This window comes from Hylobates moloch, unplaced genomic scaffold (genome assembly GCF_009828535.3).
Source record: "Hylobates moloch isolate HMO894 unplaced genomic scaffold, HMol_V3 SCAFFOLD_5, whole genome shotgun sequence".
Classification (NCBI taxonomy): Eukaryota; Metazoa; Chordata; class Mammalia; order Primates; family Hylobatidae; genus Hylobates; species Hylobates moloch.
The window spans coordinates 58,742,467-58,766,709 of NW_026652280.1; the positions used below are offsets into that span (position 1 = coordinate 58,742,467).

The 24,243-nt window shown below is 37.4% G+C and overlaps 1 protein-coding gene across 3 annotated transcripts in view; it reads left to right on the plus strand.

Annotated features, from left to right (window-relative positions):
• The window catches only part of ROCK1 (Rho associated coiled-coil containing protein kinase 1), a 194,010-nt gene that overhangs the window by 158,929 nt on the left and 10,838 nt on the right, over positions 1–24,243 (plus strand). The window contains exons 28-33 of one of the 3 annotated variants that reach the window (XM_032152676.2): positions 4,409–4,479; positions 4,687–4,775; positions 9,373–9,451; positions 9,574–9,835; positions 10,830–11,037; positions 13,201–14,724. In XM_032152676.2, the coding sequence (XP_032008567.1) occupies positions 4,409–4,479; positions 4,687–4,775; positions 9,373–9,451; positions 9,574–9,835; positions 10,830–11,037; positions 13,201–13,204 (713 nt within the window). In that variant the 3' untranslated portion in view covers positions 13,205–14,724. Of the gene's footprint in view, positions 1–3,908; positions 3,958–4,408; positions 4,480–4,686; positions 4,776–9,372; positions 9,452–9,573; positions 9,836–10,829; positions 11,038–13,200; positions 14,725–24,243 lie in introns of those variants that run through there. The other 2 variants (XM_032152675.2, XR_004248116.2) reach the window with 2 other exon arrangements.

Genomic DNA, 24,243 nt, shown 5'->3' on the forward strand with positions numbered 1-24,243 from the left:
AGTTAATACCTCTTTTCCTATTACTGTGTTCTTAATTTTGAGACTTTATAGAATCTCAACAGTGCCGAACCTTGACTTTCATATTGGAAGTAGAAATTAATGGATAGTCTTTGTCAATATTATTTACCTCTCTGTGGGTCAGATATTTTGCTAGTAAATTGAAAATCTGTATTAAATCCACCATTTACTAGATGCTCAAAAATGGTCCCTGCCAAATAAAGTTAAGGTTTTGCAGTCATATCTAGGAAGAATTGTTAAAGAATGTTGATATTCATTCTTAATATTAGATAGTTACATATCATTCAAGTGTCTAAAAAATGTCTTGAAGGTAATGGCTAATGATTAATTTTTACTTCAGTTTAGAAAATTAGTAAATGAATATACATACTAAAAAGGAGAGGACTTTGAATAGATTAAGTTTACTGCAAGTTAAAATAATGGCTTTTTGAAATATGGGTCACATTTTTCAGTTTTTTTTTAAGTAGTTGGATGGATAAACTGACACTGCAACTTTTATTATTTCCCTTAGATTTCATCATTCAATATAAAGATTATAATTTAATTATCTGGTACATCTAGAATGCAGCCTCTATGAATCCTCAGTGGCCACTTTGTTATTAACTAGCTTAAATATTAAATCTCCCTTCTAAAATTCTCAATTCTAAAAACCTTATTAAAAAATGTTACTCCTTCTCTGACTTATAACTCTTTGAAGTTCTTGAAGTCACCTTCATTCTCTTAATTCTTTTATGTCTTTATCCTCTCTTTGGTTCTGTAGAAGGTTGTGACTTAGCACACAATACAAACATAAAGATTACCCTTAGGGTTATGGATGCCTGTTGCCTAGATGACAAAAAACTTTAATGGGATAACTGTTTCTTTTCCTCATTCTTTCTCTTTCCTTCTTTTGGAACTGTTAACCTAGACATCTGAAGAGAATGTAGAAATAGATGATGCATTAGGAAAACTTGGTATTGATACTCCAGTAATATTCATTATCTCTTATGGATTATTTGTATCATACCCTTTTCCATCCAGCTTGACCTTAGGTTATGTAACTTAAACCTGAAAATGGTGGATCTCTTGGTGTGTTTCCCAATATTTGAATATATGAATGTTTCTGACCTTGCCCAAATCTACAGTGATTTGAAGTTGGTGTATCTGACTTGTTGAGTGTTGATTTAATTTTCTTTTTTATATCACTTTTGAATTTAATTAAAGTGTTTTGAAATGGTTCTCTAGCCCTGTTTCTTAAGCAGTATGTTTGTGGTATAGCTAAATAAATTAGGTAGTCTTCAGAAGTTAGCTCTAATGTTTGAATTCGCTATATCGAATATTGATGTACATATAGTTAGACTGTCTCTTACTTGGGTAAAGAAATCGCTGATATTGCAGTAATATATACATCTAACTTCTTATAAGTTAAAATTGTTCTACAAATATATTGTATAAAATTTAGAGCCAAGTTGTTTTTGTAGATATGTAGAATATTATTAAGGATAATCCAGACTTAGAGGTTCTCTTGGTGGGAGTTTTATTTAGTTATCTGGAGAAGCTGTTTTCTGTGCTTGTGATATAAAAGATGGAATTTACAGCGTTATACCTCCAGATCACCACTTAAGTTACAGGTGGTCCCGATTTTAGAGGAGGTCTTCATGTATTTTAAAAACTGGTAAGTATATTATCTTGCAACTATGGTAGGAGTAAGGAAAGGAAACGCAGGAGAAGCTAGTATGTATTTTTTTATCTGTTATTATTGACCTTAGTTCAGTTGCTTCTCTGAGGGAATTCACCAGATGGAAAAACTAAAATTTTCTCCTATGACATTGTTGTAAATTGGCAAAAACCTTCACATATTCTTGACACCTTTATTTGCATTCCAGATTTCTTCATTTAATTTATTTTCTCCTTGCCCCTCTTCATTTAATTTAAATATGAGCAAATGTAGAATTCTGGCTTATTTGACTCATAAGATTCCCTTGATATGTAAAATTTCTAAGGAACACTGAAATGACAGATAAAGCCATACCATATAACAACTTATTGAAGATATATTAAAGAAAATTGGCAGGTTAACCCACATCTAGAGCCAGAAAGCATAAATATTTTTGACATTGATTGTCACAAAGAAATAATGTGAAAGTGTAGGGTATTTTGGCATACACAATTTTGTGTAAATGTCAAGAATTCAAAGGCTTTTATATCTTTGTTTTTGGTGAGGAATTACTAATACTAAACAACTTCATATTATCAGATATTAAGACTACTTTTCATTCTCACTAATGTTCATCTTAATGTTTTCCAAACTACACTTTAAAACCAGAGCTGCAACTACCACACTAATGGGAAAATTTCTGGCAATAACTTTTTTGCTTTTATAAGATAAAATATTGGTGAATGATCAATATGTGATCAGCAGTCTTCTGCATGCTATTTAGTATAAAACTGCCCGTTTGGTTTTTAAACTGGAACCACTATTTACAAAGGATGACTTTAGTTGGCTAATTCAGAAAAATGCAGAATTACAAAATAATCAACAAATATCTGTCAAGTACCACCTCGTTGTGTCATTTGCCATGGGATATATAAAATCAAGTGTTAAGATATGGTCCTTGCTCTCACAAAACTTACCAAGGAACTACCTAAGCAACAAAATAATTACTTCATGAACTAAATTGCAGCAATTAAAGCTAGGTGCCGTGGTACATGCCACTGCTCAGGAAGCTGAGGCTCGGGAGTTCAAGGCCAGCCTGGACAACATAACAAGACTTCATGTCAAAAAAAAAAAAAAAAAAAAAAAGGAAAAAAGTGTTGGGAGAAGAGAGGGATCATTTTGAACTAAAGTTACCTCATCATTTCCTCCATTTTAACAATTGATATGAAGAGGAATAACACAAGCAAAGGTGTGGAGACATTAAGTACCTGGTGGGAGTAAGGGAAAAAAATATTTCCCACAATTCAGTCAACTGCAAAGCTTGTTTGGGAACAGAATAGTGTTGTGCTCTAGAAACGTAAGCTCAGAAATTAGACTGCCGGGGTTTGAAACCATAGAGCTTTGATAGATACTGATAGAGTTGCTTTGCCCAAGTCAGTTTACCCTGCTAAGCCTTAGTTTCCTTCTTTTGTTAGTGAAAGATGACAGTAGAACCTATTCCGAATTCCTAGGAATATAATATCCTGTATTCATGGACTTATACATAGGTTAAATATGAGATATTATAAAGCATGTGGCAAATAGTAAATTTATCAATAAATCAATAAATCAGTAAATGTTACCTGTTGTTAACTGTTACTGTAAGACTGAGTTTACAGCTTTTAAATTATACGAAGGGGGACAATATATTCCCTTAGGATTATCATTTGAATGATAGTATAATCTCATATTTTAGTGTCATACTTTGAAATCGGTTATTTTTCTGTTCTTTTGTGTTTCAAATATAAGGTAGATATGGAAAATAGTTAAATTGAATGGATTTCCTTATTTCCAACCTGATCTAAAATAAGCATTTCTAATGGAGTTGTCTTTATCCCCCAGATATTTCTAGTAGACATTAGTTATATTTAAACAATAGTAATAATTATTATAAAATGCCTTGATCAAATAGTCAAGGAATTCCTGGTATGCACGTACTAGTTGAAATAATGGTGGTAGACCAAATGGATTCTGTGTTGTTTTTACTGTTTATCAAATTGTGATGTCACAAACTTAAGAGGCTTTAAAACTCTTTAGTTTGAATAGAACTGTAATTGAACTTAGCACTAGAGTTAAGTGCTCCCCTCAACCAAATTTGGACAATTTTATTGAAATTGTTACAAATTCAAATTGAAGTTGTTTTACCAAAAAGCTTAATCAGAATATTGTACTGAGAAAACAAATAAAATACTTGTCTCTTATTCTTTATATCTAGTTGATTCTGCCTGCATTCCTTATTTATTTATCTTCTATTCTTGTCTTCTGTGAGTAATAGGACACTTCTATACTTTTGCTTGCTCTTTCTTGTGTAAATCATGGCTCTGATTTGTTCCACTTGCTGCATAATTTTTTTCTTTTTTTTGCTGATTATTTTTATATGAATGTTAAATGATAAAGTCTTCTACATCATATCCCATTTAAGCTGCAATCCATTCCAGTCTTGCCTGGCTCTTAAGGGTATTGTTACTTCATACTTTTGTAATTGAGTACTAAATGTTCAATTGTATGGGAAAAGTGGCTTGGAATTTTTTTCTGCAATATTTGTATGGCCATTAAAGTTGATTTGTGTGATTGAAGCATGGAAGAGCAAATTATAGCACTTATTCATTTAGTTGTGTTCAATTGCTTGTTGCTGCATGCTGTCATACAACTTTTAATAGTTTTTCTTTTGTTACAATTTAAGACTGACTAATATATATATTCTTTTTCTCCTAGAGTCAAGAATTGAAGGTTGGCTTTCAGTACCAAATAGAGGAAATATCAAACGATATGGCTGGAAGAAACAGGTACCATATACCTAATTATTTTCTAACTGGCATTTTGTTCTATATTTTACTTTGGAGCATAGAACTTATATTAGCTACTTTTTTTTACTAGCATTGATTTTACATTAATACAATATAATCTAGATATTAGTGGCAAATATTATGCTTATCACTTTAAACCAAGTTAATGTTGCTCTTGTAACTCTTCCCCCTTTTTTCTTATTTCAGTATGTTGTGGTAAGCAGCAAAAAAATTTTGTTCTATAATGACGAACAAGATAAGGAGCAATCCAATCCATCTATGGTATTGGACATAGAGTAAGTTGCCTTTGACTGAATTTTAAAGGGGTTGAGAGCTAACTTTTGATAATTATTTTTAGACTTAAAATTTATTTTATATTTTGTGTTACTTCAACACTGTTACCTACTTTTCTGTTTTTCTTAAGCATAAATGTTGACATTATATTAAATCTTCAGCAAAATGTGAGAAGGAAAAATGTATATACTTATTTCATGTATTTGGAAGACAAATTTTTTATTTCAAGTGTTTAGTAGTTTGAGTTCAGAGAGCACTTCAAAAAGTATAGTCAGCTGTGTATCAGTGGGTTCCATATCCACAACTGTGGATAGAAAATATTTGAAAGAGAGCCAGGTGCAGTGGCTCACACCTGTAACCCCAGCATTTGGACGCTGGAGGCAGGTGGATCACCTGAGGTCAGGAATTCAAGACCAGCCTGGCCAACATGGTGAAACCCCATCTCTACTAAAAATACAAAAATTAGCTGGGCATGGTGGCAGGCGCCTGTAGTCCCAGCTACTCAGAAGGCTGAGGCAGGAGAATCGCTTGAACCTGGGAGGCAGAGGTTGCAGTGAGCCGAGATTGCGCCACTGCACTCCAGCCTGGGCCACAAGAGCGAAACTCTGTCTCAAAAAAATATATATATATATACATATATATATATATATATATTTATATATATATATAAATAAACAATATAACAAAAATACAAATTTCTAAAAAAATACAGTATAACAACTGTTTACATCACATTTACACTGTATTATGTCTTAGGAGTAATACAGAGATGATTTTAAAGCATACAGGAGATGTGCCTAGGTTATATGCAAATACTACACCATTTTATATAAGAGCCTTGAGCATACTTGGACTTTGATATTTTTGCGTTCCTGGAATCAATTCCCTGTGGATGTAAAAGAACAACTGTGTAGGATTCTTTGGTCATTATTAAGGGGAAATATAAATATATCTGTTCTTTTGTAGTGATAGGTCAAAGAGGCCTATAATATAGTATTTTTTCTTGTATTCATTCTAAAATCTTTTCTTAAGTATTGCTGCTTATATTATCATAGATTATGTAGTATGTAGAAAGATGAGTAAATTCCATCATTAAGGAGCTTACCGACTAGTAGGAGAAAAGGCAAAACATGTGCAACAAAATATATATTCAAAGTCAAGTCTGGTAACTGCTTTTTAAAAGAAATATATATATAAAATAAAGTATTGTCATCCCTTTGGAATTAAGTATTTGTGGAGCTGGTTATAGTTAGAATGTAAAAAGAATTAAGCAAGTTCTAGAGAATACTCATATTTTATTTTCTATTTTTTTAATAAACAGCTTTAGTTGTCAAAATTTAAATTATCAGCTTAAGTGAAATAATACATAAACACTAGTATGAAAGATACTATCTTTCAACTGAGTTAAATACTTTTTAGATTGATGAGAGATTTCTTTCCTCTCTTTATTAAGGTATAATTTCCCACAATAAAGTTCATAGATCTTAAGTGTTCTCTTCAGTAACTTTTTACAGTTGTAAACACTCATATAATCACCACTCAATACAAGATTTAAAAAAAATCGTATTTCTTTAGAAAACTCACTTGTGGCTGGGCATAGTGGCTTATGCCTCTAATCCCAGCACTTTGGGAGACCAAGGTGGGCAGTTGGCCTGAGTTCAATTTGAGACCAGCCTGGGCGACATAGCGAGACCCTGTCTCTGAAAAAAGAATTTTTTTTTAAAATGTATAAAGAAACCTCACTTGGGCTGGGTGTGGTGGCTCACGCCTGTAATCCCAGCACTTTGGGAGGCCGAGGTGGGAGGATCACGAGGTCAGAAGTTCATTTGAGACCAGTTTGGCCAACATGGTGAAACCTTGTCTCTACTAAAAATACAAAAAATTAGCTGGGTGTGGTGGCAGGTGTCTGTAATCCCAGCTACTCGGGAGGCTGAGGCAGGAGAATCGCTTGAACCTGGGAGGCGGAGGTTGCAGTGAGCCAAGATTGTGCCACTGCACTCCAGCCCAGGTGACAGCCAGACTCCATCTCAAAAAAGAAAAAAAAGAAAAAGAAAGCTCACTCGTGCCTCTTCCCATGATCTGATTTCTGTTGCCAAGATTAGTTTTGCCGGTTCTAGAACTTCATATAAATGGAATTTAACAGTAATGTACACTTTTGTGCCTAGCATCTTTCACTCAGCCTGCACCTGTGGTGGTGTATGTATTGATTGTTCTTTGTATTGCTGAATAGTATAACATTGCATGAATTTGTTTATCCATTTTTGTGTTGATTGACATTTGGGTTGCTTCCAATTTGGGGCTATCCTAAATAAGACTTATGAGCATTCCGGCCGGGCGCAGTGGCTCACACTTGTAATCCCAGCACTTTGGGAGGCCGAGGCGGGCGGATCACGAGGTCAGGAGATCGAGACCGCGGTGAAACCCCGTCTCTACTAAAAATACAAAAAAAAAAAAAAAAATTAGCCGGGCGTGGTGGCAGGCACCTGTAGTCCCAGCTACTCGGAGAGGCTGAGGCAGGAGAATGGCGTGAACCCGGGAGGCGGAGCTTGCAGTGAGCCGAGATTGCGCCACTGCACTCCAGCCTGGGTGACAGAGCAAGACTCCGTCTCAAAAAAAACAAACAAACAAACAAAAAAAACTTATGAGCATTCCTTTTTTTAACTTATGTTTTCATTTCTCATGGGTAAATACCTAGGAGTGGAATCCTGGGTTATAAAGTAGATCTGTGTTTAACTTTTTAAAAATCTACCAAACAATTCTCAAAAATTATTATATCACACTATTTTATATTCACCAACAGTATGAGTTCAGTTGCTCCACATCCTCACCAACATTTGGTGATATCAACCTTTGATTTTAGCTTTTCTAGTGCATGTTAAATGCTATCTCATTGTTATTTTAATTTGCATTCTCCTCATAACTAATAATACCAAGAATCTTTCATGTCATTATTAGCCTTTGTGTATCTTTTCTTAAGTTTTTTCAAGTCTTCTGCCCATTTTTAAATTGGGTTGCTTATGTTTTTAAGATTGGTTTTTAAGAGTTCTATATATATTCTGAATAAGAATCCTATGTTAGAAATATGTAATGCAAATATTTCCCAATCTGTTGCTTACCTGTTGATTTTGTTAATGGTGTCTTTTAATGAGGATCAGTGTACCAGTTTTTAAAATGTTTTCTGCCTTTTGTGGTCTGTGTTTGGTAAGAAGTAGTTGTTTAGGTCAGGTTGGCTTTTTTCCCCCCACATAGGTATCTGGTTGTTCCAACAGTATTTGTTTTTATATGTTGACCTTGAATCATTTAATCTTGCTTTGCACTTAACAGTTTCATAGGGTTGTGGGGTTTTGGGATCAATTCCACAGGGCTTTTCTACACACAGTCGGCCCTCTGTATCCATGGGTTCTGCATCTGTATATTCATCCAACCATGGATTGAAAATGTAGTTAGGCCTACTGTGGTTGTGTCTGTACTTAATATGTACAGATTTGTTTTCTTGTCATTATTCTCTAAACAATATAATATAATAACAATTTCCATTTACATTGTATTAGGTATTATCTACAATTTTAAATATACAGGAAGGTGTACTTAGGTTATATACAAATACTACACCATTTCTTATCTTTTCTTTTTTCCTGTCTCTTCCCTCCTTCCCTCTCTTTCTCTCTCTCTCTCTGTCTTCAAAATCCTCCGGGGTCCAGGGACCAATCTGCCACAGATACCACGAGACAACTGCATAGAATCATGTCATCGCCAAATAAAGAGTTTTACTTCTTTCTTTCCAATCTGTATGCCTTTCTCACGTGTATAGATTTGTATGACCACCACCACACTCAAAATACGAAACAATTTCATCACAAGCGTCCCTGTGCTACTCCTTTTGTAGTCAAAAGGCAGCTTCCTTCCTCCACCTCTCCCTAATCCATAGCAACATTAATCTGTTCTCCATCTCCATAATTTTGTCTCTTCAAGAGTGTTATATGAATGGAATCAAATAATGTGTAGTCTTTTCTGATCAGCTTTTTTTCCCATTCAGTATAATTCCCTTAAGATCAATCCAAGTATAATTTGTTTTTTTCTTGTTGAGTAGTATTCCATAGTATAGATATATCACAGTTTGCTTACCCATTTATTTGGGTTGTTTCTAGGTTTTTGTTATTATGAATAAAGCTCCTGTGAACATCTATGTGCAGGTTTTTTTAAATAGATATAGAATGTTATATGAATTTTTGTTTCTTGAAATTAAAGCCCAACAGTGCAATTTGCTGGGTTATATGGTAAGCATATGTTTAGTTTTCTAAGAAATTGCCATACTCTTTTTCCAGAGTGGCTCTGTAATTTTACGTTTCCATCAGCAGTATATGAGTGATTTACTCTCTCTGCATTCTCACCAGCATTTGGTGTTACTACTGTTTTTATTTTTTTTAACTCTGATAGATGTGTAGTGACACTCATTGTGGTTTTAATTTGCATTTCTCTAATGACTGATGATGTTGAATATCTTTTTATGTGCTTATTTACCACCTGTATGTCCTCTTTAGTGAAATATCTTACAATAAATGAGTTTTTGTAAATGGCCTATATTTATTTTCATTTTAGTAAACTGTTTCACGTTAGACCTGTAACCCAAGGAGATGTGTATAGAGCTGAAACTGAAGAAATTCCTAAAATATTCCAGGTAAAAATCTGAAGTTATAATTTTAAAGAATCTAAGTCCTAAGCATTTTTGTGAAGTAAATGTAAAATATACCAATGCTTAAGATTTTTAAAATCTTTTCCTTTCACTATTCCTGAATGTAGATACTATATGCAAATGAAGGTGAATGTAGAAAAGATGTAGAGATGGAACCAGTACAACAAGCTGAAAAAACTAATTTCCAAAATCACAAAGGCCATGAGTTTATTCCTACACTCTACCACTTTCCTGCCAATTGTGATGCCTGTGCCAAACCTCTCTGGCATGTTTTTAAACCACCCCCTGCCCTGGAGTGTCGAAGATGCCATGTTAAGTGCCACAGAGATCACTTAGATAAGAAAGAGGACTTAATTTGTCCATGTAAAGGTAAGGCATGGTAATTATTGTTACAACTTATAACAAATTTAGTTTTAAGTCTCAATGAACTAACTTAGGTGTAGTGATTTCTATACCAAGTTGAAAAGAGATTATAAAAAGTAATATTTTGACACTGGTTGGGCAATGTGCAGCTATTTATAGATTTAGCTTTTAAAAATGTTTTTATTTATTTTTATTGATTGATTGATTGAGATGGATTCTCACTCTGTCTCGCCCAGGCTGGAGTGCAGTGGCGTGATCTCAGCTCACTGCAGCCTCTGCCTCCCAGGTTCAAGTGATTCTCCTATCTCAGCCTCCTGAGTAGCTGGGACTATAGGCGTGTGCCACCACACCCGGCTAATTTTGTATTTTTAGTAGAGATGGAGTTTCACCATGTTGTCCAGGCTGGTTTCGAACTCCTGACATCAGGTGATCCACCCACCTCGGCCTCCCAAAGTGCTGGGATTACAGGTGTGAGCCATTGCACACCCGGCCAACAGTGTTTTTAAAGAGAAGCACCCCCTTGTAAACAAACAAAAACAAACATGCCGCTAAGAAATTATTCCAAGTTGGAGAGAAGAGCAACAAGTGAGTTCCACTTTATTCCTCCCTTGAGTTTTTCCTCTTCTTTTTGTCTGGCATTCACTGCCTGGATCAGCATGCATGCTGTATCATAGACAGAATATCTTCTAGTTTTGCAGAGGTAGCTTGAGGGAAAGAATACAGACCATAGCTATTTTCAGATAAGAAACTTAGGTTCTTTAAATACATTTATTTGTTTTACATTTTGTTTATATTTCTGATTTTACTTTATTAGTTTGACTAATTTTTTTTTTAATTTCAGCCTTATTTAACTTAAGGAGAATGAGATATTGTTCATGCTTAATTGAGCATATTAAAACTTTTAAAACCTTAAGAACTTGAAACGCTATGCATTTGATAGGTTGGATTTTAAAAAACTATATGGCTTTAATTATGCTTTTTTTTTTCCTCCTTAACATAGTAAGTTATGATGTAACATCAGCAAGAGATATGCTGCTGTTAGCATGTTCTCAGGATGAACAAAAAAAATGGGTAAATCATTTAGTAAAGAAAATCCCTAAGAATCCACCATCTGGTTTTGTTCGTGCTTCCCCTCGAACGCTTTCTACAAGATCCACTGCAAATCAGTCTTTCCGGAAAGTGGTCAAAAATACATCTGGAAAAACTAGGTAAGGATTTGAAATGCTAACGTTTTTAATAATGTGAAAATGATTGGACAACATCTATTAAAATCAGAAATCTAATTGTGCTTTTCACCACAGAGGGCATCGTTTTTAGGTCTTTGTATGTGAATTGCAGTGACTTTATAAATTAGTTTAACTTATTCTTGTTAGAGTTTAATAATAATACATGTAATATTTATTTAGTTCTGTGTATAATTTTATTGTCATAAGTTGCTGTACATGGCATAGTTCTAGCCCTTAATGCTTTAACTAACTTGTTAATTTTTTAATGCAGAAATTCATATAAAACTTTTAATCATCTTTTCTATTTTTTAACTGTGTTGGCATAGTTTTTTCTACAAAAACCAAAATTGTTTTTCCCTTTTTTGTTAACTTCCCATACTATCCCAACATACAAAATTATTTGATATTATCAGTGACTATGTTTTTTTAATTATTATACTTTAAGTTCTGGGATATATGTGCAGAACATGCAGGTTTGTTACATAGGTATACACGTGCCATGGTGGTTTGCTGCACCCATCAACCCATCATCTACATTAGGTATTTCTCCTAATGCTATCCCTCCCCTAGCCCCCCACCCACCGACAGGCCCTGGTGTGTGACGTTCCCCTCCCTGTGTCCATGTTTTCTCATTGTTCAACTCCCACTTATGAGTGAGAACCTGCGGTGTTTGGTTTTCTATTCCTGTGTTAGTTTGCTGAGAATGATGGTTTCCAGCTTCATCCATGTCCCTTCAAAGGACATGAACTTATCCCCGACTTTTTTTTGTTTTTTGAGACAGAGTCTCACTCTGTCACCCAGGCTGGAGTGCAGTGGCGGCGCTATCTCAGCTCACTGCAACCTTCACCTCCCAAGTTCAAGCAATTCTCCAGCCTCAGCCTCCCAAGTAGCAGGAATTACAGACGCATGCCACCACGCCTGGCTAACTTTTGTATTTTTAGTAGAGAGAGGGTTTCATCATTTTGGCCAGGCTGGTCTCAAACTCCTGACCTCAAGTGATCTGCCTGCCCCAGCCTCCCAAAGTGCTGGAATTACAGGCGTGAGCCACCATGCCTGGCTGTTTAACTATTTTTGATGGACTTTTTTCCAAAAATATCTTTTATGCCATGATAAACAATTATAAGGCATAACCATTCATTCATTCATTCATTCATTCATTCATTCATTCATTTTGAGACAGAGTCTCACTCTGTCACCCAGGCCAGAGTGCAGTGGCGCAATCTCAGCTCACTGCAACCTCTGCCTTCCAGGTTCAAGCTATTCTCCCACCTCAGCCTCTGAGTAGCTGGGATTACAGGCACACGCCACCACGCCCTGCTAATTTTTGTATTTTTAGTAGAGATGGAGTTTCAACATGTTGGCCAGGCTGGTCTTGAACTCCTGACCTCAGGTGATGCACCTTCCTGGGCCTCCCAAAGTGCTGGGATTACAGGCATGAGCCACCGCACCTGGCAGTTAACTCTTTCTTGGAGAGAAATTATGAAATCTCATCTCATTAAGTTCTCATTTTACACATTAGTAAATAAGGCTCAGAGAAATTAAGCAGTTTGCTCAATCACACAGCCAATGGATTGGAAACCATTTCTGTCCAATTCCAAAGCTTCTATTCTACCACATACCACCTTCCCTAGAGTGTACTCCCTAGATTAATAGGGCCACTCGAATCTAGAAGCTGAGACCTAACACTGATTTGCCTCGCTGCCATTGTCACCCACATCTTTCAAGCCGGCTTAAAGCCATCTTGAATTCATCCCTTTTGTTCATTCTCTATTGTCAGTAACCAGGCCTAATTCTTTGAAATGACTTATATCCTTTTCTTTCTCAGCCACCATACTGTGCCAGGTATTATCACCTCACTGCTAACTTAATTCTGTAGAATGCTATGTCAGCCTTCTCCTGAGCATAGGGTGTAAACTGGATTTAAAATGATTTGAAATGGGATGATAGCTGAGTAAGAAAATGTGTAGAAACAAAGAGGAGAGAATACTAAGTATATTTTTCCTAATCCTTGTTTCCCAAATTTTGTGTAATTGTTAATTATTGTATGTAAAGATAATGTATATTTACCTTTCCTCCTAATGTTTGTTGCTTGTATTTTTAAACTGAGTGCATTTCTTAAATTAGTTTTTCCCCCCCCCTCAACAGTTAACCATGTGACTGAGTGCCTTGTGGAATCGTGTGGGATGCTACCTGATAAACCAGGCTTCTTTAACCATGCAGAGCAGACAGGCTGTTTCTTTGACACAAATATCACAGGCTTCAGGGTTAAGATTGCTGTTATTCTGTCCTTGCTTTGGCACAACACACTGAGGGTTTTTTTTATTGCGGGTTTGCCTACAGGTAGATTAGATTAATTATTACTATGTAATGCAAGTACAGTTGGGGGAAAGCTTAGGTAGATATATTTTTTTTAAAAGGTGCTGCCTTTTTGGATTTATAAGAAAATGCCTGTCAGTCGTGATAGAACAGTTTTCCTCATATGAGTAAGAGGAAGGGACTTTCACTTTCAAGTGGAACGGCCATCACTATCAAGATCAGCTCATGGAAGGAGTAAAGAAAATATCTCAAAATGAGACAAACTGAAGTTTTGTTTTGTTTTTTTTTTAATGACTTAAGTTTTTGTGCTCTTGCAAGACTATACAAAACTATTTTAAGAAAGCAGTGATATCACTTGAACTTCAGTGCCCTCACTGTAGAATTTAAAAGCCTTACTGTTGATTGCCCATGGTGGACTTGATGGAGAAATTAAATATCTTTCATTATGCTTTACAAAATACTGTATATGTTTCAGCAAGTTTGGGGAATGGGAGAGGACAAAAAAATTACATTTAATCTATGCATTTTTGCCAAGCCATATCGAGTTATTTTACTACTAGAGACATTAGGAAACTAACTGTACAAAAGAACCAAGTTTAAAAGCATTTTGTGGGGTACATCATTTCTATAATTGTATAATGTATTTCTTTGTGGTTTTAAATGATAAAGACATTAAGTTAACAAACATATAAGAAATATATGCACTGTTTGAAATGTAAATTATTCTTAGAACACTTTCAATGGGGGTTGCATTGTCCTTTTAGTGCCTTAATTTGAGATAATTATTTTACTGCCGTGAGTAAGTATAGAAATTTCAAAAAATGTATTTTCAAAAAATTATGTGTGTCAGTGAGTTTTTCATTGATAATTGGTTTAATTTAAAATATTTAGAGGTTTGTTGGACTTTCATAAATTGAGTACAATCTTTGCATCAAACTACCTGCTACAATAATGACTTTATAAAACTCTGCAAAAAATGTAGAAGGTTGCACCAATATAAAAAGGAAATATGGCAATACATCCATGATGTTTTCCAGTTAACATAGGAATTACCAGATAAATACTGTTAAACTCTTGTCCAGTAACAAGAGTTGATTCATATGGACAGTATGATTTATTGTTTATTTTTTTAACCAAATACCTCCTCAGTAATTTATAATGGCTTTGCAGTAATGTGTATCAGATAAGAAGCACTGGAAAACTGATCGTCTCTAGGATGATATGCATGTTTCAAGTGGTATTGAAAGCCGCACTGATGGATATGTAATAATAAACATATCTGTTATTAATATACTAATGACTCTGTGCTCATTTAATGAGAAATAAAAGTAATTTATGGATGGATATCTTTAATTTTGACTGCAATGTGTTTTCTCATGGCTGAAATGAATGGAAAACATACTGCAAATTAGTCTCTGATTGTATATAAATGTTTGTGAAATTCCATGGTTAGATTAAAGTATATTTTTAAAAAGATAAAACGTGGTCTTGGGCTCTAAAACAAGAGTGGGAATAGTTCACATGAAAAGCTGGCTAAAGTGTGTTGGAAAACAATCCTCCATGGGTCTCTTGCATTTCTGCACATCAGGGAAGCAGAGGCTCTGACAACCTTTCTTTTGACTATCTTTTCCAAGGATATTTATGTAGTGATCAGCCTTGGAAGATAGAGTGTCTCCCTTGAGAAGATGTCGGGTTCTTTTACTGTCCAGTATAATAAAGATAATGTCTCCCACCTATGATGCAAACCCACTGTGTGCTCAGCACCCACCTGGGCCACTCTGCATTGCCCACATGGGACTTGGAGGGCAAAGGGAACTGATGGAACATGAAACTCATGCTGCTTTTGCTGTGCTGTGAATGAAGTCATCCGACTCTGACCCAGGGGTCTCATCTCTTTTGTCAGGATCCATGAAACTGTGACTGGCAGCATGCAAATAGGATAAAATCTCAGCACAGTTCCTGACAGTGTCCTTACTACCTTCACAGACTCATCACCATTACCTAATATTTTAAGGTCCAGCTGTAGAGAACACAGTTAATTCTAATTAGTTTAAGCAAGAGACTTTTTAGATGACATACTAATCTGAACTTAGAATTGTTGAGAACTGAGAGAGCTTTGAGGAATCACTCCTAATGCCACATTACAGAACCAGGTCAACCAGGAGAGCTGCTTCCTCTTCTAAGTTCAGGAAACCACTCACTCCCAAGTATACCAATATTGAGAGGGTCCAGATAGTGCCATAATCAGGAATCCACACTACCACTGCTGGTTCTCTGCAACACTTGTCAGGCTTGATACAATCTACCTCCAGTTAGATGTTTTGTACCATTCCTCTTGCCACTTAAGAACCTCATGTCTGCACACTGCCTCAGAAAAGGCACTTCCATGACCCTGCTTGCTGGCATTTAGCACAGCCTGCATCTCACGCCTGCCTTCTCTAGGTGCATCTGCTTGGCCAAAATTAAATCACATCCAGACCCCTAGCTGCCAGAAGTTCTGAGAAATATAGCTTCTAGCTTTCTCTCTAATTTGTTACAGGAGGACACACTAGGAGTGTGGAATGAAGGTTCAGCATTGAGTTAGCCCATGCACCCACACCTGTAAGCTTCTCTGAGATCAGGGACTCCAGCTTTGGGCTACATAGAAAACATAGCCACTGTCATTATTCACAGGTTCACTCTGATCACCTGTCATTTGGGGTTTCAGCTTAAATTAACCTATTCACCCTTCATTTAAAGTAAAAAAAGTAAAAGAACTTAAATGACAAACTCATAGTTACTTGAGTTTGTAATTCATAGTTAACTTTCACAGTTCTACGATCAATCTGGAATTCATTTGTGAGGTAGAGATCAAGAAGTATTTTTTTGGCTTTCTCCTATATGGATATTCAGTTGATACTGCAGTATTCATTGAAAAGACTTCTTTCCTGCATCGTAATTCAGGTGAACAATTCATTGGTGTATTTCTGTATCCTTGCCAATATCATACTTTTAATTACTGTAGCTTTATAATAAGATTTTATATCTGTAGTAGAAGTCCAACTTTGTAATCCCTCCAAATTGGCTTGGCTATTCTTGGCCTTTTGCATTTCCATATAAATTTTTTTTTTTTTTAAATGAAGTTTCGCTCTTGTTGCCCAGGCTGGAGTGCAGTGGCCCGATCTCAGCTCACTGCAACCTCCACCTCCCAGGTTCAAGCGATCCTCCTGCCTCAGCCTCCCAAGTAGCTGGGATTATAGGTGCCCACCAACCATGCCCAGCTAATTTTTGTATTTTTAGTAGAGACGGGGTTTCACCATGTTGGCCAGCCTGGTCTTGAACTACTGACCTCAGGTGATCCACCCGCCCTGGCCTCCCAAAGTTCTGGGATTACAGGCATGAGCCACCGCGCCTGGCTGCATTCCCATATAAATTTAAAAACAATCTACTGAAAGATGTATAAGACTTCCACCAAGAAAATTGTAAGACATTTGGAGAAGTTTAAAAAGACCTAAATAAACGGAAATTTTTTTTAATAAACAAATGATTTTTAAAGTTGATCATTAGGTTAATAAATAGTCATATAATGACAATCCGATGAGATTATGTTGCCCAGGGTGGTCTCTAACTCCTAGCCTCAAGCAGTTTTACTCTCATTACAGGTGTAGGCCGCCGTGCCTGGTCTGACACTTGGAAATCTTTTTTTTTTTTTTTTTTATTATACTTTAGGTTTTAGGGTACATGTGCACAATGTGCAGGTTTGTTACATATGTATCCATGTGCCATGTTGTTTTGCTGCACCCATTAGCTCGTCATTTAGCATTAGGTATATCTCCTAATGCTGTCCCTCCCCCCTCCCCCCACCCCACAACAGTCCCCGGAGTGTGATGTTCCCCTTGACACTTGGAAATCTTAATCACAATTATTCTTTGTGTTTATAATGTTTACTGTTCAAATCAATTTCTGGTTGGATAGTATGTATATTAAAGCCATGCTCAATGGCCTAGATATATTTACTGCCAAATCTTTTATGCTTTTAGTGTTTTTTCTGGACAAGATCTATGCTTATTGCAATAAATTAAATGCAAAGAATATTCTAGTAGAAAGTCAGTCTGCACTTCCTAAACCCCACCCCACCCCACCAATTCCTTCATAACTGTTATTAACAGTTAGCTGTGTTTTCTAATGGATTATCTCCAAAGTATATGTAACTCAGATTTTTGTGAGGTAGGAAAAGAATAACATTAATTCCACTTTACATATTGAAAGTCTACCATACAAAGAGATTAAATATCTCCTTTCTTTTGCCAAATGTTAACGAATTGTCTTATGAGAATTAAGATATGATACTTTCCCAAGCCATCCTGTTTCCCATAAAGTATTTGAGATGTTGGAGATTCAAGGGAAAAATATAAATGCTTAGAAATAAATTGTATAATTCAAAGATTGTGAATAAAGTGACACTTATATGTTAATCCTATAAATTGGTTTCTTGTACCATGTAGGATGGTTTGGCTATTAAATTGAATTAAGTAGTTCATTTGCCTGGATAACTGTGAGTGTAGAATCTAACATTCACTTAGACTAGTTGTTTAAGAAAGTTTACAACTGGCCGGGCGCAGTGGCTCACGCCTGTAATCCCAGCACTTTGGGAGGCCGAGGCGGGCAGATCACCAGGTCAGGAGATTGAGACCACCCTGGATAACATGGTGAAACCCCATTTTTACGAAAAATACAAAAAATTAGCCAGGCGTGGTGGCAGGCACCTGTAGTCCCAACTACTTGGGAGGCTGAGGCAGGAGAATGGCATGAACCCACAAGGCGGAGCTTGCAGTGAGCCGAGATCATGCCACTGCACTCCATCCTGGGCGACAGAGCGAGACTCCATCTAAATAAATAAATAAATAAAGTCTACAACCAGATAACGTGGCAGAAATGTAATATGGGCCCAGCTGGGTAAAAGGAAATATTTTGGATCTTCCTTCTACTTAGGCTGAATGGATGTTTCTGGTTTGTTTTGTTTTGTTTTGAGATGGAGTCTTGCTCTTGTTGCCAGGCTGGAGTGCAGTGGTGCAATCTCGGCTCATTACAACCTCCACCTCCCAGGTTCAAGCAGTTCTCGTGCCTCAGCCTCCCGAGTAGCTGGGATTACAGGCGCCTGCCACTATGCCCAGCTAATTTTTGTATTTTTAGTAGAGATGAGGTTTCACCATGTTGGCCAGGCTGGTCTTGAACTCCTGACCTCGTGATCCACCCACCTCAGCCTCCCAAAGTGCTGAGATTATAGGCTTGAGCCACCATGCCCAGCCTGAATGGATGTTTCTTAGATTTACTCACTCTTGGCCAAGGTGTCATTAGTTGTGGTTGATGTAAGTTCTGTGCTATGTGCAACACATTTGCTAACTCTGCTCAGGCCTAATTCTCATTCAAAATATGTCAGTTAATCACAAGAGGGGCCATCTAAGAGTAGGCATAAAGAAGGTCAAAACTATAAAAGAAAAAAAAATGTTTCCACTACATTATTACCTCAAGACCTTGAAATTAAGATGTTTCAAGGTTAAAACGTAACTTTCACCTTTACAAAAAGTATCATATTCTCAATTTTACAAGGTATTACCAACTATAGGTATTAATATCCCTACTTTATGATGGGACAATTTTAAATGTTTAGGCCAGGCGCAGTGGCTCACGCCTGTTATCTCAGCACTTTGGGAGGCCAAGGCCAGTGGTCACTTAGGTAGCTCAAGACCAGCTGTGGGCAACATGGCAAAACCCTGTTTCTACCAAAATACAAAAAAGTAGCAAGGTGTGGTGGCATGCACCTGTGGTCTCAGCTACTTGGGAGGCTGAGGTGGGAGGATTGCTGGAGCCCAGAAAGTTGAGGCTGCAGTGAGCCGTGATTGTGCCACTGCACTCCAGCCCGGGTGACAGAGAGAGACTGTCTCAATAAATAAATAAAATATATAATATTCTGTTATAGGGAACACAGCTATAAACCTCAATTTGCTAGATGGAATGTGAAGGTAACTTACAGCTGAAAAAAAATAGTCATGAATTTGAATCCTGACTTACTGGGCTTTAGTATATTTCGTATATTGTAATCTGTTATTTAGAGGGGAAAACTTTGATTTCACTGTCATGGTATGGAAAAAACGTCTTGGTTTTTTAAACTTTATAGTATGAACTCATCACTCATTTATAGTAGGTGAAATATAGCTGTAAATGAACATTTTATCAAATGCAAAATACAAATACAATAATAGGTGTCATTTTTTACTGGACTGAAAGCCTCCAGCAGGCTACACTTCGTAAAAGGAAACATTAAATGAATTATGAGCTTTATGAACACTATAGATTGTTTTTCCTTTATGATAATGTCATTTAACAGGAACTTTATTCACTAAAATTCATCTCTAGGCATTGTTCAGTTGGATATATATAATATGTTGTATGTTGTCATTTCATAATATTCAGAAACTAATATTTGCTATTATAGAAATTTGTCTTATTTTTCCTTTTTACACCATATATACATTACATCCTATGTCAACTACAGCTCACTTCTATGGTTCTGACTATTCAACAAGAATTCCTAGGTCTGTCCTGTGTACCATATTGTTATTCTAATTATCCATATAATTATACTGCATTAAACACTGCGTGAATAGGCTCATTTATTTTACTAAGTTCACTGATAATACTGATATTTTTTAATTCTGCAAAAAATATAAAATGCATTTTTATACCTACTACCCAGACTGAGCAAATATTGTCTTTATATTTCCTTTAAATTGCTTTTTTTAAAGAAATAAAAATTACAGATTTAACCAAAGACTTCTGTGTACCTCCTTTCCCAGTTCTATTCTCTTTCCTTCCCCCTCGAAAGCCATAAATAACTGCTGTTAATTTGATGTGTATTCTCATTCGCATTCTATCCCTTTGCTAAAACCCTTGTGTCTATATAAAGCTGTTTTATATGGCTTCTACATTTATATAAATGGCATTACACTTTTCACATGTAATACTCTATAACTTGGCTTTTTTTGTTTTTGTTTGGTTGTTTTTGATTGTTTGTTTTTGTTTTTGTTTTAAGATAAGGTCTTGCTCTGTCACCCAGGCTGGAGTGCCATGGTGTGATCACAGCTCACTGCAGCCTCGACCTCCTGGGCTCAAGCGATCCTCCCCCCACCTAAGCCTCCCAAGTAGCTAGGACTACAGGCATGCACCACCATGCCCGGCTGATTTTCTTATTTTTTGTAGAGATGGGGTTCCACTGTTGTCCAGGCTGGCCTTGAACTCCTAGGCTCAAGCAATCCTCCCACCTTGGCCTGCCAAAGAGCTGGGATTATATATGTAAGCCACCAAGCCCTGCCTCTGTAACTTGTTTATTTCATCAGTAGTATTTATACCATTTACAATCCAGAGAGTATTTACATCACATTATAATGTCATATCTATTCCAACCAGGCTTTCAAGAAAGTGCATTTACTGTCATAGAAAAAAAGGGAACATCTTCATGATCGTGCCTTAAATTGTATTTCTCATTAGCTCACTTGTTTAATGAATGTATTACATTAATTCACCCTTGCACCACAAATACTCGAAAAGTAGAAACTCTCAACTATTCTCATGTTAATCATATTATTCTTACAAACTATTTATGTGATCAATAACTCCTCTAACTATAAAAGAGGTAGGCCAACGTAGAACAAACATCGTAATTAACAAGGAAACTTCAGAGTCAGAAACAACCAGGATTCCTACTATTATTCAACATTTTTCTGAGATAAATGCAGCAAAACACAAATACGTATTACACATATTGGAAAGAAGCAGCAAAACTGCCATTACTTGCCAATCATGATGGCTTACCAAAACTGTTCCAAGCAACTAACTGAAAAATGATTAGAACTAGCAAGAGACCTTAGTCATATTTAGCCTTCTTATTTGTTTTGTTAGGCTCATATCATATTTTTAAAATATTGTTTAGTTGCTAATTTATCTTTTTTTGAGATGTGTATTAGTCCATTTTCACCCTGTTGATAAAGACATACTTAAGACTGAGCAATTTACAAAAGAAAGACAAATCATTTAATGGACTTACAGTTCCATGTGGCTGGGGAGGCTTCACAATCATGGTGGAGGTTGAAAGACTTGTCTCACATGGAGGCAGACAAGATAAGAAAGCTTGTGCAGGAAAACTTCCACTTATATAATCATCAGATCCCTTGAGAGTCACTTACCCCCACGAGAACAACACAGGAAAGACGTGCCCCCATGATTCAACTACCTCCCACCAGGTCCTCCCACAATGCCTCGGAATTCAAGATGAGATTTGGGTGGGGACACAGCCAAACTACATCATTCCACCCCTGTCCCCTCCCAAATCTTATGTCTTCATATGTCAAAACCAATCATGCAGCCGGGTACAGTGGCTCATGCCTGTAATCCCAGCGCTTTGGGAGGCTGAGGCGGGCGAATCACCTGAGGTCAAGAGTTCAAGACTAGCCTGACCAACATGGTGAAACTCTGTCTCTACTAAATATATAAAAATTAGCCGGGCATGGTGGCAGGCACCCATAATCCCAGATACTTGGGAGGCTGAGGCAGAAGAATCCCTTAAACCTGGGAGGCAGAGGTTGCAGTGAGTTGAGATCATGCCACTGCACTCCAGCCTGGGACTCAGAGCAAGACTCCATCTCAAAAAAAGAAAAAAAGAAAGAAAAAAAATTATGCCTTCCCAACGGTCTCCCAAAGTCTTATTTCAGCATTAACTCAAAAGCCCACAGTCCAAAGTCTTATCTGAGACAAGGCAAGTCCCTTCCGCCTATGAGCCTGTAAAATCAAAAGCAAGTTAGTTACTTCCTAGATACAATGGGGATACAGGCATCGGATAAATACAGCCATTCCAAATGGGAGGCACTGGCCAAAACAAAGGGGCTACAGGATCCATGCAAGTCCAAAATACAGTGAGGCAGTCAAATCTTAAAGCTCCAAAATGACCTCTTTTGACTCTATGTCTCACATCCAGGTCACACTGATGGGAGAGGTGGGTTCCCATGGTCTTGCGCAACTCTGCCCCTGTGACTTTGCAGGGTTCAAGCCTCCTTCCCGGCTGCTTTCATGGGCTAGTGTTGAGTGTCTGTGGCTTTTCCAGGCACACTGTGCAAGCTGTCAGTGGATCTACCATTCTGGGGTCTGAAGGACGGTGGCCCTAGGCAGTACCCCCATAGGGACTCTGTGTGGAGGCTGCAACCTCACATCCCTTCTGCACTGCCCTGGCAAAGGTTCTCCATGAGGGCCCCACCCCTGAAGCAAACTTCTGCATGGGCATCCAGGCGTTTCCATACGTCTTCTGAAATCTAGGTCAAGGTTCCCAAACCTCAGTTCTTGACTTCTCTGCACCTACAGACTCAACACCACATGGAAGCTGCCAGGGCTTGGGTTTTCCATTCTCTGAAGCAACAGCCCAAGCTGTCTCTTAGCTCCTTTTAGTCACGGCTGGAGTGGCTGGGATGCAGAGCACCAAGTCTTTAGACTGCACACAGCATGGGAACCCTGCCTGGCCCACAAAACCATTTTATCCTAGCCCTCCGGGTCTGTGATGGGAGGGGCTGCCATGAAGGCCTCTGACATGCCCTGGAGACATTTTTCCCATTGTCTTGGGGATTAACATCTTACTTATGCAAATTTCTGCCGCCAGCTTCAATTTCTCCTCAGAAAATGGGTTTTTCTTTTCTATCACATTGTCAGGTTGCAAATTTTCTGAACTTTTATGCTCTGCTTCCCTTATAAAGCTGAATGCCTTTAACAGCACCCATGTCACCTCTTGAATGCTTTGCTGCTTAGACATTTCTTCCACCAGATACCCTAAATCATCTCTCTGAAGTTCAAAGTTCCATAAATCTCTAAGGCAGGGGCAAAATGCTGCCAGTCTTTTTGCTAAAACATAACAAGAGTCACCTTTGCTCCTGTTCCCAACAAGTTCCTCATCTCCATCTGAGTCCACCTCAGCCTGGACCTTATTGTCCATATCGCTGTCAGCATTTTGGACAACGCCATTAAACAAATCTCTACGAAGTTCCAAACTTTCCCACATTTTCCTGTCTTCTTCTGAGCCCTCCAAACTGTTTCAACTTCTGTCTGTTACTCAGTTCCAAAGTTGCTTCCACATTTTCTGGTATCTTCTCAGCAACACCCCACTTCTGGTACCAATTTACTGTATTAGTCCATTTTCACACTGCTGATAAAGACATACCTGAGACTGGGCAATTTACGAAAGAAAGACATTTAATGGACTTACAGTTCCACATGGCTGGGGAGGCTTCCCAATCATGGTGGAGGGTGAAAGGCATGTCTCACATGGTGGCAGACAAGATAAAAGAGCTTGTGCAGGGAAACTCCCCCTTCTATAATCATCAGATCCCATGAGAGTCATTCACCACTATGAGAACAGCACAGGAAAGACCTGCCCCCATGACTCAACTACCTCCCACCAGGTCCCTCCCACACGCATGGGAATTCAATATGAGATTTGGGTGGGGACACAGCCAAATCACATCAGATGGGGTCTCACTCTCTTGCCTAGGCTGGAGTGCAGTGGTGCAATCTCGGTTCATTGCAAGCTCTGCCTCCTGGGCTCAAGCGATCCTCCCACCTCAGTCTCCCTAGTAGCTGGGACCACAGGCGCATGCCACCATGCCCAGCTAATTTTTTGTATTTTTGGTAGAGATGGGGTCTTGCCATGTTGCCCAGGCTGGTCTTGAACTCCTGAGATCAAGCAATCTGCCCATCTCAGCCTCCAAAAGTGCTGGGGTTACAAGCAAATAGTTGCTAATTTAAAAACTGGAATACTTCAAATACAAATCTTATTTCCAATAACTGTTTCTTAAC